Source organism: Coturnix japonica, chromosome 11 (assembly GCF_054131305.1).
Source record: "Coturnix japonica strain WE chromosome 11, WE-NBRP24, whole genome shotgun sequence".
Taxonomy (NCBI): Eukaryota; Metazoa; Chordata; class Aves; order Galliformes; family Phasianidae; genus Coturnix; species Coturnix japonica.
In genome coordinates, this window is record NC_140673.1 from 23,270,947 (window position 1) to 23,284,632 (window position 13,686).

Here is a 13,686-nt window from a genome sequence, read left to right on the forward strand (position 1 = left end):
TCGCGGATTTTTATTCAAGTGACGGCATTTTATTCACTCTGAAAGAGCGCTGAATATCGACGGGTGCCAGCGGCTTCCTTATGCGGATCTCCAAACTCAAGGTTCGGGGATTTTTGCGGCGCCCACAGCAATGACACCCACAGGGACACACCCCGTCCTGCTCCCCCCCCGTATGAGAGTTAATGGTTGTGATCCCCAGTTGCCGGCTCTGTGAACCCGAGCCCAAGGCACGGCAGTTCTTTCTAACTAAGAGAGAGCCGGGTTAAACCAACAGCCCCCGAGCCTTTCCCAGCAGGGCTCGAACGTGGCTCTTTGCGGCCCATTCGCGGCGCTGGGCAGGGAAACCCATCCTGCACTGAGTCACAAAAAATCGAAGTTTATTCAGATGCTCAAAGTCCATCTTTTTTTTTTTCCTTTTTTTCCCCCAGTCTAACGTAACCCCGGTGCTTTATAGCCAAACAGACAACTCCTTTTCCAATTAAAGTGGAATTAGGAAACTCAATCAAATTAGCTCACTATTAAAGCCCTTCTTTATTAAACCGTTTTATTGTAGTGATATTAAGTTTCCCCCGCCCTTGGAACACGACACTCCACAAAGTTTCCCTCTCGATATTGATTTGGCCGCTCCGAGACGGACCGGGGTCAGCGGTGTTTACCGAGGAGCGATCCGCTCTATTGGCTGCCCCACTAACGCGAGCCCCGCACGCAGCGCACGGGGCCGGGTTCCATCCCACTGCCGCCTCCGTTCAGCCCGGGGCTCGCCGCAATAAGCGGGGCCGCCCCCCGCACCCCTCCGTGTCATCGAGTAGAGGTATTTGCGGAGCTCTTTGCGAAGGGAGAGAGAGAACAGCGCGGCCGGGACGGAGCTTCCATACCGAGAGACTTGGGGAGCTTTGACAGCCCGCATCCCACCGGAGCCGAACTCCTCCTGCGGGAGGGATGGGTCCGCAGGGCCCGGAGCTCCCCGTCGTGGGAGCCGCTCCTGGAGAGCAACCGCTCGCTATTGTAAGAGAAAATAAAACAGCGTTAATAAAGAATAGTAAACAAATCACGGCAGCCGGGGGGGCGGAGAGGTGCTGCACATCCACACGGCTGCTGTAACCGCGCTTCGGCAACGGCAGATGGTCTGAAAATGACAAAAAGTAAAAGTAGAACAACGGCAAATATATCAGGTACCCGGGGAAACGTCCCGGCTGAACGGGCACTGCTGCGTTTATTGCTCCGGGTGTGAATAAGAGCAGAACTGGAAACAAACGCCTCGGACAATGCCGGGTGATGGGAAGTAACTCCCGTCTGCACGCTGTGCTTTTATTGGTACATTTTCCGACAGCTTTCTGCTTTAACGATGATCAATCGTAATTCAACGCGTTTGTATAAACGTCATAAACTCCTTTAAACACTGCGCTCGTCACATGCATCCCCAGAGCACACCCTCACCGTCTGACAAAACACCACTTCCACTTATACCTTCGGGTTTGTTTTTTAATAGAAAATAACATTTATTTCTATGAAATGGAAACACAGAGTTACCTGTTAGAACAGCAAGAATCGCTACAGCGGAACAAGAAAGCAATGTCCTTGGGATCACACGTGGAGGAGGCCCCTATGGGCAGCCCCCACCACTCCATGTGTGTGTGTGTGTGTGTGTGTGTGTGTGTGCACAGCTCCGGGGCAGGAGGCAGGATGGTGCAGTGGTGTATTTTGGTCCGCAGACAGATTTCACCTCTACGCCGGGAAGCGTTACGACGCGCTGCCTAACCCTTAGCTTAACGTTAATACCGAGATCACCTACGAGTTACATTAATAACTTAGATTTCCATTTTATAACATTATACACTCGCTAGTATACATATATATACGGACGTGCGGGGGGAGCGCGTGCACCCCACACCGCAGGTATCCGTGCCTATGGCCATAAGCACGCAGAGGGACCCACGCCCCGATGCTCCCGCTCACCCCTCGCTATTGCTTCTCGGGGTTGTTGTTGACCATGGGCCCGTAGAGCCCCCCGGAGTACACCTGCTCCTTGTGCACGGCGGAGCGCTCCCGCATGAGGTCGCTGAAGGCGTAGTCCACGGGTGGGCGAAAGCCGAGAGCGGGCACGAGGCCGGCGGTGGAGTACGGGGCCATGAAGGCGAGGCCGCGGCCGTGAGCCGAGTAGGCGAGGCGCAGCGGGTTGAGTCCCAGCGGGGCGCCCAGCGGGTACGCGCCGGCTTCGGCCCCGAAGTGCGTGGCGTTGGGCTGCAGCGGGGAGAAGGCGGAGCGGCTGCCCAGCGCACCGATGGCGGGGGCCATGGCGCCGGCGATCAGCGGGCGGTGGTGGGCGGCGGGAGCGGGCGGGAGGCCCTGCAGGGCGCCGTCCCGAGCCCAGCTCTCCTCGGGGCCCTTCTCCGGGCCGCGGTTGTTGAGGATCTGCTCGATGGCCTGCACCACGTCCCCGCCGCAGCCCTGCAGCACCAGCTCCAACACGCCGCGCCGGTGCGCCGGGAAGACGCGCGTCAGGATGTCGATGGGAGTCCGCTGCCGGCCGCCGGCCGAGGGCGACGGGTCCCGCTCGTCCTTGTCCGCCTCCGAGCCCGAGTCCGAGCCCAGCGGGCTGATGGAGCCCGGGCTCTCCTCGCCCTCCTTCGGCCCTTTGGAGACGGGCGAGCTGAGGAAGGACTCTCCGTCGCCGTTCTCCGAGCCCGAGCCGTGGCGGCCGTCCGGGGAAGAAGTGCCGGGCGCGGACTCCCCGTCGGGGGACGGCGGTTTCCCTCCCGCCTGCTGCGGGGTGGCGGCGCGGCCGGGCAGCAGCGTCTTGGGGAACAGCTCGAACTTCTGCACCTTGGGCTCTGCGGGGCGCGGGGGGAGAAGGGAGGAAGAGAGCGCGTCAGCGCGGCCGCCCGGGGGAAGGAGCCCGGCCCGCAGCCCCCCGGCCCGCGGCCCCGTCCCTCCCGCAGCGCGGCCTCACCTGAGGCTCCGGCGCCTCCCTCGCCGCCGGTCCCGGCGCAGACGGAGCCGAAGACCTCGTAGGCAGGACGCGGCGGGATGATGCCGTTGGCGGCGGCCAGGGCCAAGCCCTCGGCGGTGCCGTAGAGCAGCTGCAGCTCGCGGGCCTCGTTCTCCTCCTGCGCCTGCTGCCGGCGCAGCGCCACCTGCGCGGCCATGACTCGCTGCCGCTCGGCGATCAGCGTGCACTTGGCGCACATGCAGTCCTTCCAGCGGCAGTACCGCTTGTGGCCCTTCAGCGCCGACACCACCCCGTGGTTGCGGCACCTCGCGCACTTCGGCGTCCGCGGGTACTTCTCGGCCGCCCGCAGCAGCAGCGGCGGGGCCCGCAGGAGGCTCCCGGCCACGCTCACCGGCAGGGTCGCAGCCGCCGCGGCCGCCGCCGCCGCCACCGAACTGGGGGGCACCGGGGGGGGCGCGGCGGGGACGCTGGGCAGCTCGGAGCGCAGCTCCATCCCGGCCGCTCCCGGCTGCGGCTCCCGCCCGATACGGCCTCGGCGCGACGAGCCCGGCCGCTCAGCGCCGCCTCCCGCTCACCCGACGGGGCGGCCCCGAGCGCATCCCGCCGCGGTCCCGCCCGGTTCCCCCGCTCCCCGCTTTAGCTGCGGACACCCTCACGGCACGGCGGCACCTCCAACGACGGGATCTCGACGACTAAAATCCAGCAGTTAAAAAACAAAAAACAAAAAAAAAACCAATAAAAAATACAAAAAATGCCCAACCGGCCGCAGCCCCGGCTCAGGCAGCGGAACCGGGACCCGCTTCCCTTGGCGGGTCGCTCCGGGCCGGCTCCGCTCGGTTCGGCCCCGGGGCCGGATCTGCCGGCAGAGCAGCAGAGCGCGTTCGCCGCCCGCCGCCACTCGCGCTATTGTTGCGGCCCGCGTTGCCATTAGGCAACATTTGACAACAATGTGGCTCCTGCTATTGGCCAGGGGCGGGAGCCGCAGCTCTGATTGGCCGCACCTCGGGCCCGCAGCGTCCGCCCGGCGGCTGCCAGAGCGCAACGCGCCCGCGGAGTGTCGGGAGGGTCCGGGGGGAGCGAGGAGCGGGCAGGGGGGGGTGTAAAAGTGCGTGTAAATGTGCGTGTAAATGTAAATGTGCGTGTAAATGTAAATGTGAGTGTAAATGTGCGCTCCGTCGCTCGCTACCTGAGTTCGATTTCCCCTTTTAATCCCATTGAGATGCCCGTCGCCTCGCTACTACCCGCACTTCTGTCTGTCGTTCTTTCCGTGTGTCACTTGTCGTAAGGGTGGGGGGGGAACACAGTGACGAGTCAGGCCGAGCTCCCCTTCCATATGGAGATCCTGTTCTGTAACAGAATGTAACCACGTCTCCCTGTCTGTAGGGTATTGACCGACACCTTCCTTCTTTCTCACTTGGACTCCTTCTCTCCCTTTGCTCTTCATTTCTCCCCTTCTCTCTCCCCCTTTCGTTCTTTCGTTCTGTTTCTCTTCACCCCGCCCCTTCTGTCCCGCAGGTGGATCCCGCAGCGCCCTCACACCCGCGGTGCCCCCAGCGCCGCATCCCGCACTGCGCCGCCATCACCCGGCCGTTCCGCAGCCATTACCACCATTAACCACCATTAACCACCACTAACCACCATTAACCACCATTAACCACCATTAACCAGCCCGCTTTGACGTCACCCTCTCCGCTCGGCAGCCCTCGCTGGGTGGAGGTAACAGCTCGGGAGGTTTTGCGGGGATCATCGTTTCCCGTTGCCCGAGGGCTCGTAGCTCCGTTTCCCTCGGGACATTTAGTGCCCGTGGTTCGGGACTCGGTTGGGAGCCGCTCTGAGCCCAGGCTGCCCAAACGGCCTCGCCTTGCTTCACTCGCTCTGCTTTACTTCTCCTCGCTCTCCTTACCGTGCGCTGCTTCTCTTGGCTCCCTTTCCCCTCCCTTTCCCTTTCCCTTACCCCTCTATCCCGGCCCGCAGCCGCGCACTTTCCGCGGAGGGCCGCACCCCGCTGTAGGGATCGCAGCTCTCAGCACCGCTCCGCAGCCCTTTCCCTGTGTCACACCCCATTCTTACAAGAATTCCCCATACAAAGCAGCGCATCCCTTCAACTCTTGACATTTTTATTACACTTTCCTCTTTCTTTTTCTTTCCTTTTACGAACCGCGCCCTTTCCCACTGACTTTCCGTGCGTGCAGCTGCCGCCCGCACCCGCGATAGAGGTGTTACAACACCTTTATTGAACGCGGCCGTGAAAATATCCCGTGTCATTTTATTTGCAAACACCATTTTAGTCTCTCGGGATAATTTCTCCTCTCGGCCGATTTCAGTGGGATTTCGTACAACTCCACCAGGCAGAGGAGGAACATTTAAACTGCTGAGATGTGTCAGCTTAGTACGGAGAGAGAGACGGAAAAAGCTCCTCTGTCCGTCCCTGCACTTTGCCGTGGTTTTGCCGTTCTTTTCCCTCAGATCCCGTTTTCCCCCGCTCTGCTGCAGCACCCGGCGGCACCGGACGCGCTCCGTTCTCTTCCCACTTCTTTCAACTTCGCCATAAACGAAAGAGCTGCGGTATTCGTGCCGTTCACGGCTGTTACAAGTGATCTGTTTTGGAAATAGCCACGGGGGGAGGCGGAGGGGGGGAGGGGGAGAAATACGAAATAAAAGAAAGTCACGAAGCTGCTGCTCAGCAGGTTGTGAGTGCAGCGATTGCAGCTGGAGCCGCACTCCTTGTTCAGATTGTAAACGGCGCTGGACTGCGGCTCCTCCATCCCGGGCTGCTCGCACCGCTCCGGGGCTGATGCAGGGTCGGTATGTCGGTATGATGTCGGCACGGCGGAACGCAGCGCTCTGAGCTCGGACACCGCTGCGCCCTCCTCGCCCATGTCCCAGTGCAGCCCCGCAGACACTCCCATCCCCAACACTTCCCCGAGTGCGGGTTGGTTCCTGTTGTCGTTTCCAAGTGTCGCTCTTAGTACGACTGCAACACCGAAATATTCAACTGTTATTTAGAAAATGTACGTGTATTTATGGCAAGAATATAAACCCGTGTCTCAGCAACGCCGAAGAGTCTGTCAGAGCTGCCGGCTCCACCACGAGGTTTTAACGGGCTCCCACGCCCCGCTCTCTCCGCAGCCCAAGGAAGGCTCCCGGCTGCCCCTTCCCGGCCCGACCCGCTCCCCGGCCCAACCGAATCCCGCTGCCGCCTCTTCCCAGCCCCGGCCGCCGAAAGCGCCGCTTCTAAACGGGCTTCAATTAATTCTCGCCGTTTTCGTACTGAGTGTCCCAAGCAAACACGAGCCCGGTCCCCGAGTGTCACTTTCCAGCGGTGTTTTAGCAGTAACCATCCCTTCCAGCGCTTCGGGAGCGCTCACCAAACCTCACCCAGACCAGAGGAGCGGGACGAGCGGCGAATGCCTTTGGTTTTATTCGCACAAAACCCGCGTTGGCTGCGGGTCAGACCGGACACAAAGCCGGGATTCCCTCAGCCGTGTCCCGGTGAGCGTGCGGAACGGGCCACCGCCCCGCATCCCCTGTCCAGGCACGGGGAGACGGCCGGGCATCCCTGGGCTCTGTCCCGGGGGCCGCTCGCTTCGGGGCCCCGCAGCGAAGGGACGAGGCGGGGAGGATCCATCCCCGCACCCACCGAACTGTTCATCCGCGGCCCCTTGGTGGGACCTGCCGGAGGACGAGCTGTCCCGGCTGCGGCTGCGAAGCCGCGGGTGCTTCTTTTCCATTCTTTTCTTTCCTTTTATTATTATTTTTTTTTTCCTTCCCCCCCCCCGGCACTCGCTATTTTGGTGTATATATATATATATATATATTGTTTTCCCGGTGTTTCTGTTCCTCTCCTCTCTCCCACTCCGCTCCCCACAAACCCTCCCCGCGCACCGCAGCTCCGCGCACAACTTGGAGAGGCCGCACTCAGCGGTGCCGCCGCATCTTCCCCCAATTACAGCCGTAAAATCTTAATTAAAAAGAGAGCGTCCATTGGCTGCCGGGCCGGGAAGGCAGACACGCACAGCCGGAAACAGCCCAGAGAAATATAGTTCTCGATTCGTGTATTTTCATCTCGTTCTTAGCGGAAGCCGGTTTGTAAGTACCCGCTAACGTTGGTGCTCTCGAAGGTTTCAATTGTTCTAGGGGGTTTGCCATTGACTTTTTCATTATTTACCTACTGAATCAAAGTAAGCAAATGCCATCTGTTTCCCTGCTGCTATCATCTTCACTTTTAATTATCCGCCCAGCAGCCTAATAGAGATGATATTAAACTAAATCTTTTTGACATTAAAAGTAATTATCCCCAAACCAATATTACACGAATGGAAATTACCCTCCCCCAGCAGGAAGGACGCACATTCCTCCCGGCCCCGCCGAGTCCCGGTCCCGGGCGGGGCGCTCCGGAGGGGGTCCCGTCGGCCCGGACTTCTCCTCTATCCGAAACATTATTAACTCCATTTCCCCGCTCCCAGTGGGGGAGGAAAAAGAGACGAGGGAGGGAGACTCGTGGAAGGGAATAAGCGGTAAATCGGGGCTCCGCGCTGCCCCGCTCGGGCTGCTGACCCAACGCGGGGTTGTCGGGCTTTACAAACACCCCGCCTTACTCTCGCAGCCCGGAGAGAGCCGCCTCCGTCTCCCGACGGCGCTGTCGGGGCAGGGGCTGGTGCTGGTGCCGAGGGCGGTGAGACGGGACCGGGAGCGGCCCAGGTCGGCAGTCCGAGCACCGCCGCTTCCACGTCAACTGCGCCATTTCGCCTTCCACTTCGCTTTAGTACGAGCCGGAGCCGTGTCCCCCATTTCCTTTAATATGTGCTAAACTGAGCTAATTTTAATTGCATGTTTCAACTTTGCTAATTAAATAGAGTGGTCTAATTAAAAGTGACTAGGGAACAGTTCTAATTCAACCCTCTACTTTTTTTTTTTTACTTTTTTTTTTTTTTTTTTTTAACAATCCATTATGCAACAAATCCAGGGTAAGCCCTCCCTTTAAGAAAGCTACAGCCGATTGAGTTTTTACACCTTTTTACGCGCTGACAATGGACAGACCTGACCCAACATATGTAGCGGCGGGGCCGACCCCCGGCTCCCGGCGGGGCACTGAGCGGGGGCCACTGGCTGCCGCCGCCCGGCCGAGCGCTGAGGCCGGGGGCGGAGGTTGGAGCCCGGCGGAGGTTGGATCGTTGGAGCCCCGAGACGGCAGGCCGGGATTTGGGAAAATCGGGCTCTTTACACGCTTCATCTCTTCACCAAGTGCTCATTAGGTTGTTAACCTCTGGTTCACATGAAAGGGGCATGTGATGAATCCCCTCCCGAACAAATGGGCGCATCCCCCTTCAGGCACTGAACAAAGCCCTTAAAATAACTGCACAAGAAAGCCTTTAGTTGTTACTCTAAAATTTCTTTTCTCTCGGCGCTTGTGCCCATCCACACACACACATACGGACAGAAGAAGAACGGCGCAAGCAGCAAAGTCGCCGTCACCCCCCCAACCTCTCCACCCCGTGCGCCGCAGCTAAAACCCAAAAACCGGGGTTGGGTCCCTTGGGGCTGCGGTTTCCAGTGGGAGAGGAAGGAGAGGCAACGTGGTGCTGTGCCCCTGGCGGTGCAGGGCTCCTCTGTCGCCCTTCTAAGCTGCCGCCGGTCCTGGCGGGGCATTTGTCGCCGACTCGGTGCCAACCGGCGGGGCGAACGGGAGCAGAGCTGCGCCCCGGCATTCCCCCAGCGGTTGCGTGGATTTTCGCCTCTTTGAGCCCATTCCTTCTCTATCGCCCCCACCCCCCCCCTTCTTTCTCTCTCCCTTTTTATTTCCCAGCCCCTCGGGCACGGATTAAAGCAACAGACAATTCTCCCTTCGCACCTTATCGCCGGCTAAACGCGATGTGCCGGGGGGGCTCCGCTCTCCCAGCACGGCCCGGAGCCCGGGGCTGTGCGGGGCTGTGCGGGGCTGTGCGGGGCTGTGCCGGGACACGCGCGGGTGCCGCAGCCCCACGGGCGCATCTCGCAGGTAGCGGCGGATCGGGGCTGAGCCGGGAGCGCTCCGCTCCGTCACTTCGCCACGGGGCACTCGGAGAGCTTCATTAACGAGGCTCTCGTCAGCTCTCTAACGATCCGAGGGCTTTTTAATGATATTTTATATTCCCCCCTGCCCGTCCCCTAACTTCAAACACATGGTAAAAAGGACTGGCCGTTTTGTTTCAGGTAAAACCGAATGATTAAAATTCAGAGCCCGTCCCACGCATCTGCTTCGCCTTTGCCAAATGAATTGAAGGCAGAGAGAAAAGCGATTTCATTGAGATCACAGATGGGGTGCAGGTTTTTGGAAGAAATTTGAGAAACACCATTGTCCCGAATCAAAACTCTATGTCTCGGCCCACAAAGGGGGCTGCTTTAAGCCCCTCCGCTTCTATGGGGCTTGTTTTTTAAACTTTAAGTGCTCCGCACAATGAGCTGCCACCGAAATGTCACAACCGCTCTGATTCCGAGCGTGTGGAGCTGCAAAGGGTGCGGGAAACGAAGCGGCGGACGGAGGGGCGTAGCGAAGGGCCCCGCTCGTTGCTGCTGCCCGGCACGGGGCGGCCCGACCGATCCGCTACCTGAAGCGGCGAGTTAAAGCCATCGATTCTAATTCACGACGGTGCTGGTTCCTCTCGGATGTACCAGAGGATCCTCCCTCCCCGCCCCGCTCGTTGCCCCGGGAGCCCCGCGATCCCTCCGGAATGCGGAAGATGAATTTTTCCTCCCCGCCTCCCCACGAGGCAGCCCGAGGTGCGAGGCCGCGGCTCCCCGCAGCTTCCCCTCAACCCACCATACGTTTATTCTCCCCAAAATCATTTATTCCCCCTTCAGCTGAGAAGAGAGAACGTTTTATTTTCCTGCAGTGCTTAAGCAGTGATGTACACAAACACCACCACGTTGTACACAGTGCATGAACTCTTCAGTCTTATTCTGTTAAACTAATAAGCATCCTATTACATTTGTTAGCATTTGGACAGTACATTTCCCTTCCATACTGCTCTGTGTTGACTGCTCTTCATTTGTCAGCTTGATTCTTGTCCTGCTGTGCCCAGCCCCTTTTAGAGACCCAGGAGTGCGTAGATGTGGCAAAGTTAGTTTAATTGGTCTCCTAAGGAGAGAGCTCTGCTGATGGGAAATTATTTTACTACATCACTGTAGTATTTGATAAATTTGATCTCAACGAGTCAGGCACCAAATGGCCACTAGAATGGAATTAAATAGTGGTAACAACTTCTTATTTTGCTCAACAATTACTGCTGTTACTAGTAGCATTTTTTGTTTCAATAATAATAATAATAAAAAGAAGTAGCAATGTTGGATTTCGATTCGTTCTGAAAAGCTATGGTAACCATAAAGAAGGAAATCAGTTTGATTCCAGCAGCAAACAGCAATAAGAGCTGGATAAATAAATGAAAACAGGAAGGTGTTTCTTAAGCAAAATTGGGAGTCCTGGGGAGAAGAGGTGAAGAAGTCAGAATGTATCCTCCTCTGAATACAGTCCTTTTTGATTGATATGAAATACATCTCCTGTGCAGCGATTATCTCATGACAAGGAGGGAAACGTGGTAAATAAACTTTATCTGAAGGAAAAAATACCCTTGAAAACATCTAGAATACTGGCAGCAATGAAGGAATTCTGCCACAGTATCTTGTCTAAGGAGTATATTTGCCTTGAAACTGATAATACCAAGAAAGGAAAGCTTTGTATCTAAGACTTTCCAGTTGAGAATACCTGGATGCTTTCAGTTCACATGCATAAAACATCCTTCCATGTGATCAGTGAACACTAATGTAGAGGTATTTTTCAGTAACTAACTGCTCTCTGGAGCTCTCTGATTATACTTATTATTATACAGTAAAAACAAAAGAAAACAGCCCAAGTAACACTGAAACTCAAAGTGCAAAGATATCCAGGTACTTGGAAATAGATCCACAGAATCATTTAAGTTCGAAAGTCTCAGTAGCCACCACTTCTGGGAAACACTTGCTTTTCCTTAGGCAAGCAAAAGTACCACTTAATCAGGGCATATAAAAAGGGCAAGTAGACCTGACAACATGAGAAATGTTTCTATGTGCACATTAGAATAACGGCGAAACACTTAAAATGGGTTAAACAGAACTTGAAGTTTTAAACAAGTTTTCAGTGTCAGTAACTTTGGGAAGGCAATTTCAGGAATAGGATGTAGTTACAAATGCTACCAAGTCACATTAATAGAGACTGCAACAATAGCTTAAAGTATAGAAGCGATTAAAATGATACCTAACTCTCACCCCTCCCTTTCCCCACCCTCAGTGATTGAGTAACATAAGCCAGCACAATGCTGGATTCAACTGCAAGACAGACTCACACGAGGAGAAGGAAGAGAACACAACCATTAACTTCTGGAAGACACCAAAGCAAAACAAAACAACCTACAGACCTTGAGGAACTACCGCCAAAGGTGTAAAAGATAATTAAAAGTATCAGAAACAGGAAACTTGCCAGAAAGATAATTGGACTCATATATTCAGGGTGTAAAAGGAGCTTATAATGAAAGTAGGGCAATTGCAGGAAAGCTAAGCTAGTTTGTCTGCAGTAATGTTTAATGCAGTGGAGGCATCTTTTCTTGAGAGGAATAAGAAGGTGATAGCTGGAAGCAGGAAGCAAAGTTTAACAGCAAGAAGGGTTACCAGCAACACCCCCAAGGGTCTTTGTAGGGACCTGCGTTATTCAAGGTGCTCATACAGTAAAAGCTATCAGCAGTGAGGTGAAGATATTAATGATTGATACAGACTCACTTGAGATGACTGGATCAAAAATGAATAGCAGTGAACTGTGGAAGGCTGTCACAGCGTGGAGTTGGAAAAATAGAACACAAAATTCTTTGGTAGTGAGAACAAAATACTGATTTTGCTAAACAGTAGTTATCTTTTGTAGCACAAAAACTGACGAAGCCTACTTTTACAGCTAGCAGTTGAGTGACATTTTAATTGAATTGCATTAAGGCTGCAGCACGACTCCAGTCCTTCTTACACATAGAAGAATCCACAGAGAAAAGCCCTAAGGTCCAAATCCTCTACTATCTAATGAGACATCAAATCCCATCAAAACACTTTTTCTGCAGGTAGGGCACTCGGGCTGCTCTCCCAGGTCTGTGATTGAAGTTCAGAAGTGAATGCTAAACTTAAGGTAACGTCAAGGCATTCTAAACGTATTTCATTGCACAGTAATTGTGTTATGTGCTTGTGTAAAGCTCGTGTATTTGGGAAAGTCTAAACAGCCTTGAATCTACAGATGGGTGCCTCTCCTAAAACAGATGTTACCATCTAAGACAGACCTTGTAGGGTTTTTGTGGATATTTATGTAAGAAAATGTTATAGTAATCGGGGGCAAATAGAAAAAGGAATGATTGAAAAAGGAACTGAGAATAAAAATACATCACCAGGACAGCATGTTGGCTTCTGATATGGGTCCTCTCTTTCCTGGAAGATGGCAAGAAATTTATTCACTCAACACAGGACATGTTAGAAATGAAAGGATACAGGGAAGGCAAAAACATACAAACATAGAATCATAGAATTGTTTGAGTTGGAAGGGACCTTTAAAGGTCATCTAGTCCAACTCCCCTGCAGTGAACTGCTCAGTCAGGTTGCTCAGAGCCCCATCCAGCCTTTCCTTATACATGAAACAGACCCATTAACTCAGAACTCCTCAAATTTAGAGGCAAGAGAACCACAAAGGCATAACAGAGGTCTTCAAAATCATGAATGGTGTTGGCCCAAACCCTGATTCTGCAAGGGTATCCATTAGTTTTTGCTCATGTCCACAATCAGTGTGTAAGCCAACATAAATGAGCAGTGCAGTCAGGAGCAGCAACAGCCCTGTGCTCCTCTCCCTTTCATCTTCACTCTTTACTTCATCTTCTGCTCTTTGTTGGTACCGGTGTGCACACAACCTATCAGTGGACTGCAATGAACAGTCACTGGAAAAAGACTGCAGAGCCCATCCCAGGCAAGCGCCTCAGCCGCTCACCAGAAAAATCGTTCTCCTGTTTGAGAATTCCCTGTGAACAAGCTTAAAGAATTATATTGCCTGGCAGTCAAAAAGCCTTGACAGCAGGGAGTGAGTACACACATCAAAAGTAGCCTGTGCTATTGCAGTCTTCTAGCAGACTTTCAAAACACTGAAGATTCAGGCTTTTTCTCCCCAGGCCCATGTTAACCAGAGTCTGGGGATACTTTGGTGTCAAGTACTATTCAGTTAAAAACTCCAGGGGACACTGATGGTTAGACCATCACTACTGAAATAAATAAAGATGTACCTTGCGCTGCCAGATGTTGGAATAAAGGACTCAATGCTTATCTTGATAGAAGGCCTCTGTGCAGTGGACCTCGATTGGCACGAAGCACCCTGGGCTGGCACAGAGCAGGAACACTCAGCTCCACTGATTAACAGTGTTCATTAGACATCTCCACCTTTAGCCTTTCTGTCAGCCCGTGGAACCATTTTCTGGTTCTGCCTGGCAGCAATTCTTCACGTGTATTCTGTAGGGTTTTTTGGTTTGATTTCTTTGGAGAACTACTTACTTTTTTGCTGTGGGCATTCCAGGGAACCTCAGTCTTCCTCTGAATCATTTAAGGAGTCTGACCACAGCGCTCAGTAAGGCAATGCTTCTGTGAATCCAGGTCACGATTGTTTTTCTCCACACACGGAAGAGTGAAATCATATCGCTTTTTAGTAGAAATAG

At 54.3% G+C, this 13,686-nt stretch overlaps 1 protein-coding gene across 1 annotated transcript; it reads right to left on the reverse strand.

The window, feature by feature from the left end:
• Positions 1-1,273: 1,273 nt before the first annotated feature.
• On the reverse strand, positions 1,274-3,863 carry DMRTA2 (DMRT like family A2). Its single transcript, XM_015870456.3, has 2 exons — positions 2,951-3,863; positions 1,274-2,831 (listed from the first exon to the last, which is right to left on the reverse strand). The coding sequence occupies exons 1-2, from the start codon at positions 3,441-3,443 to the stop codon at positions 1,963-1,965; spliced, it is 1,362 nt and encodes a 453-aa protein (XP_015725942.2). The 5' UTR covers positions 3,444-3,863; the 3' UTR covers positions 1,274-1,962.
• Positions 3,864-13,686: the final 9,823 nt, after the last annotated feature.

Excerpts from the sequence above, each read along its gene's own strand:
- DMRTA2 (XM_015870456.3), bottom strand. The coding sequence starts at position 3,443 with ATGGAGCTGCGCTCCGAGCTGCCCAGCGTCCCCGCCGCGCCCCCCCCG. Across the intron at positions 2,832-2,950 it reads GGGAGGCGCCGGAGCCTCAG|AGCCCAAGGTGCAGAAGTTC; the intron begins GTGAGGCCGCGC and ends CGCGCCCCGCAG.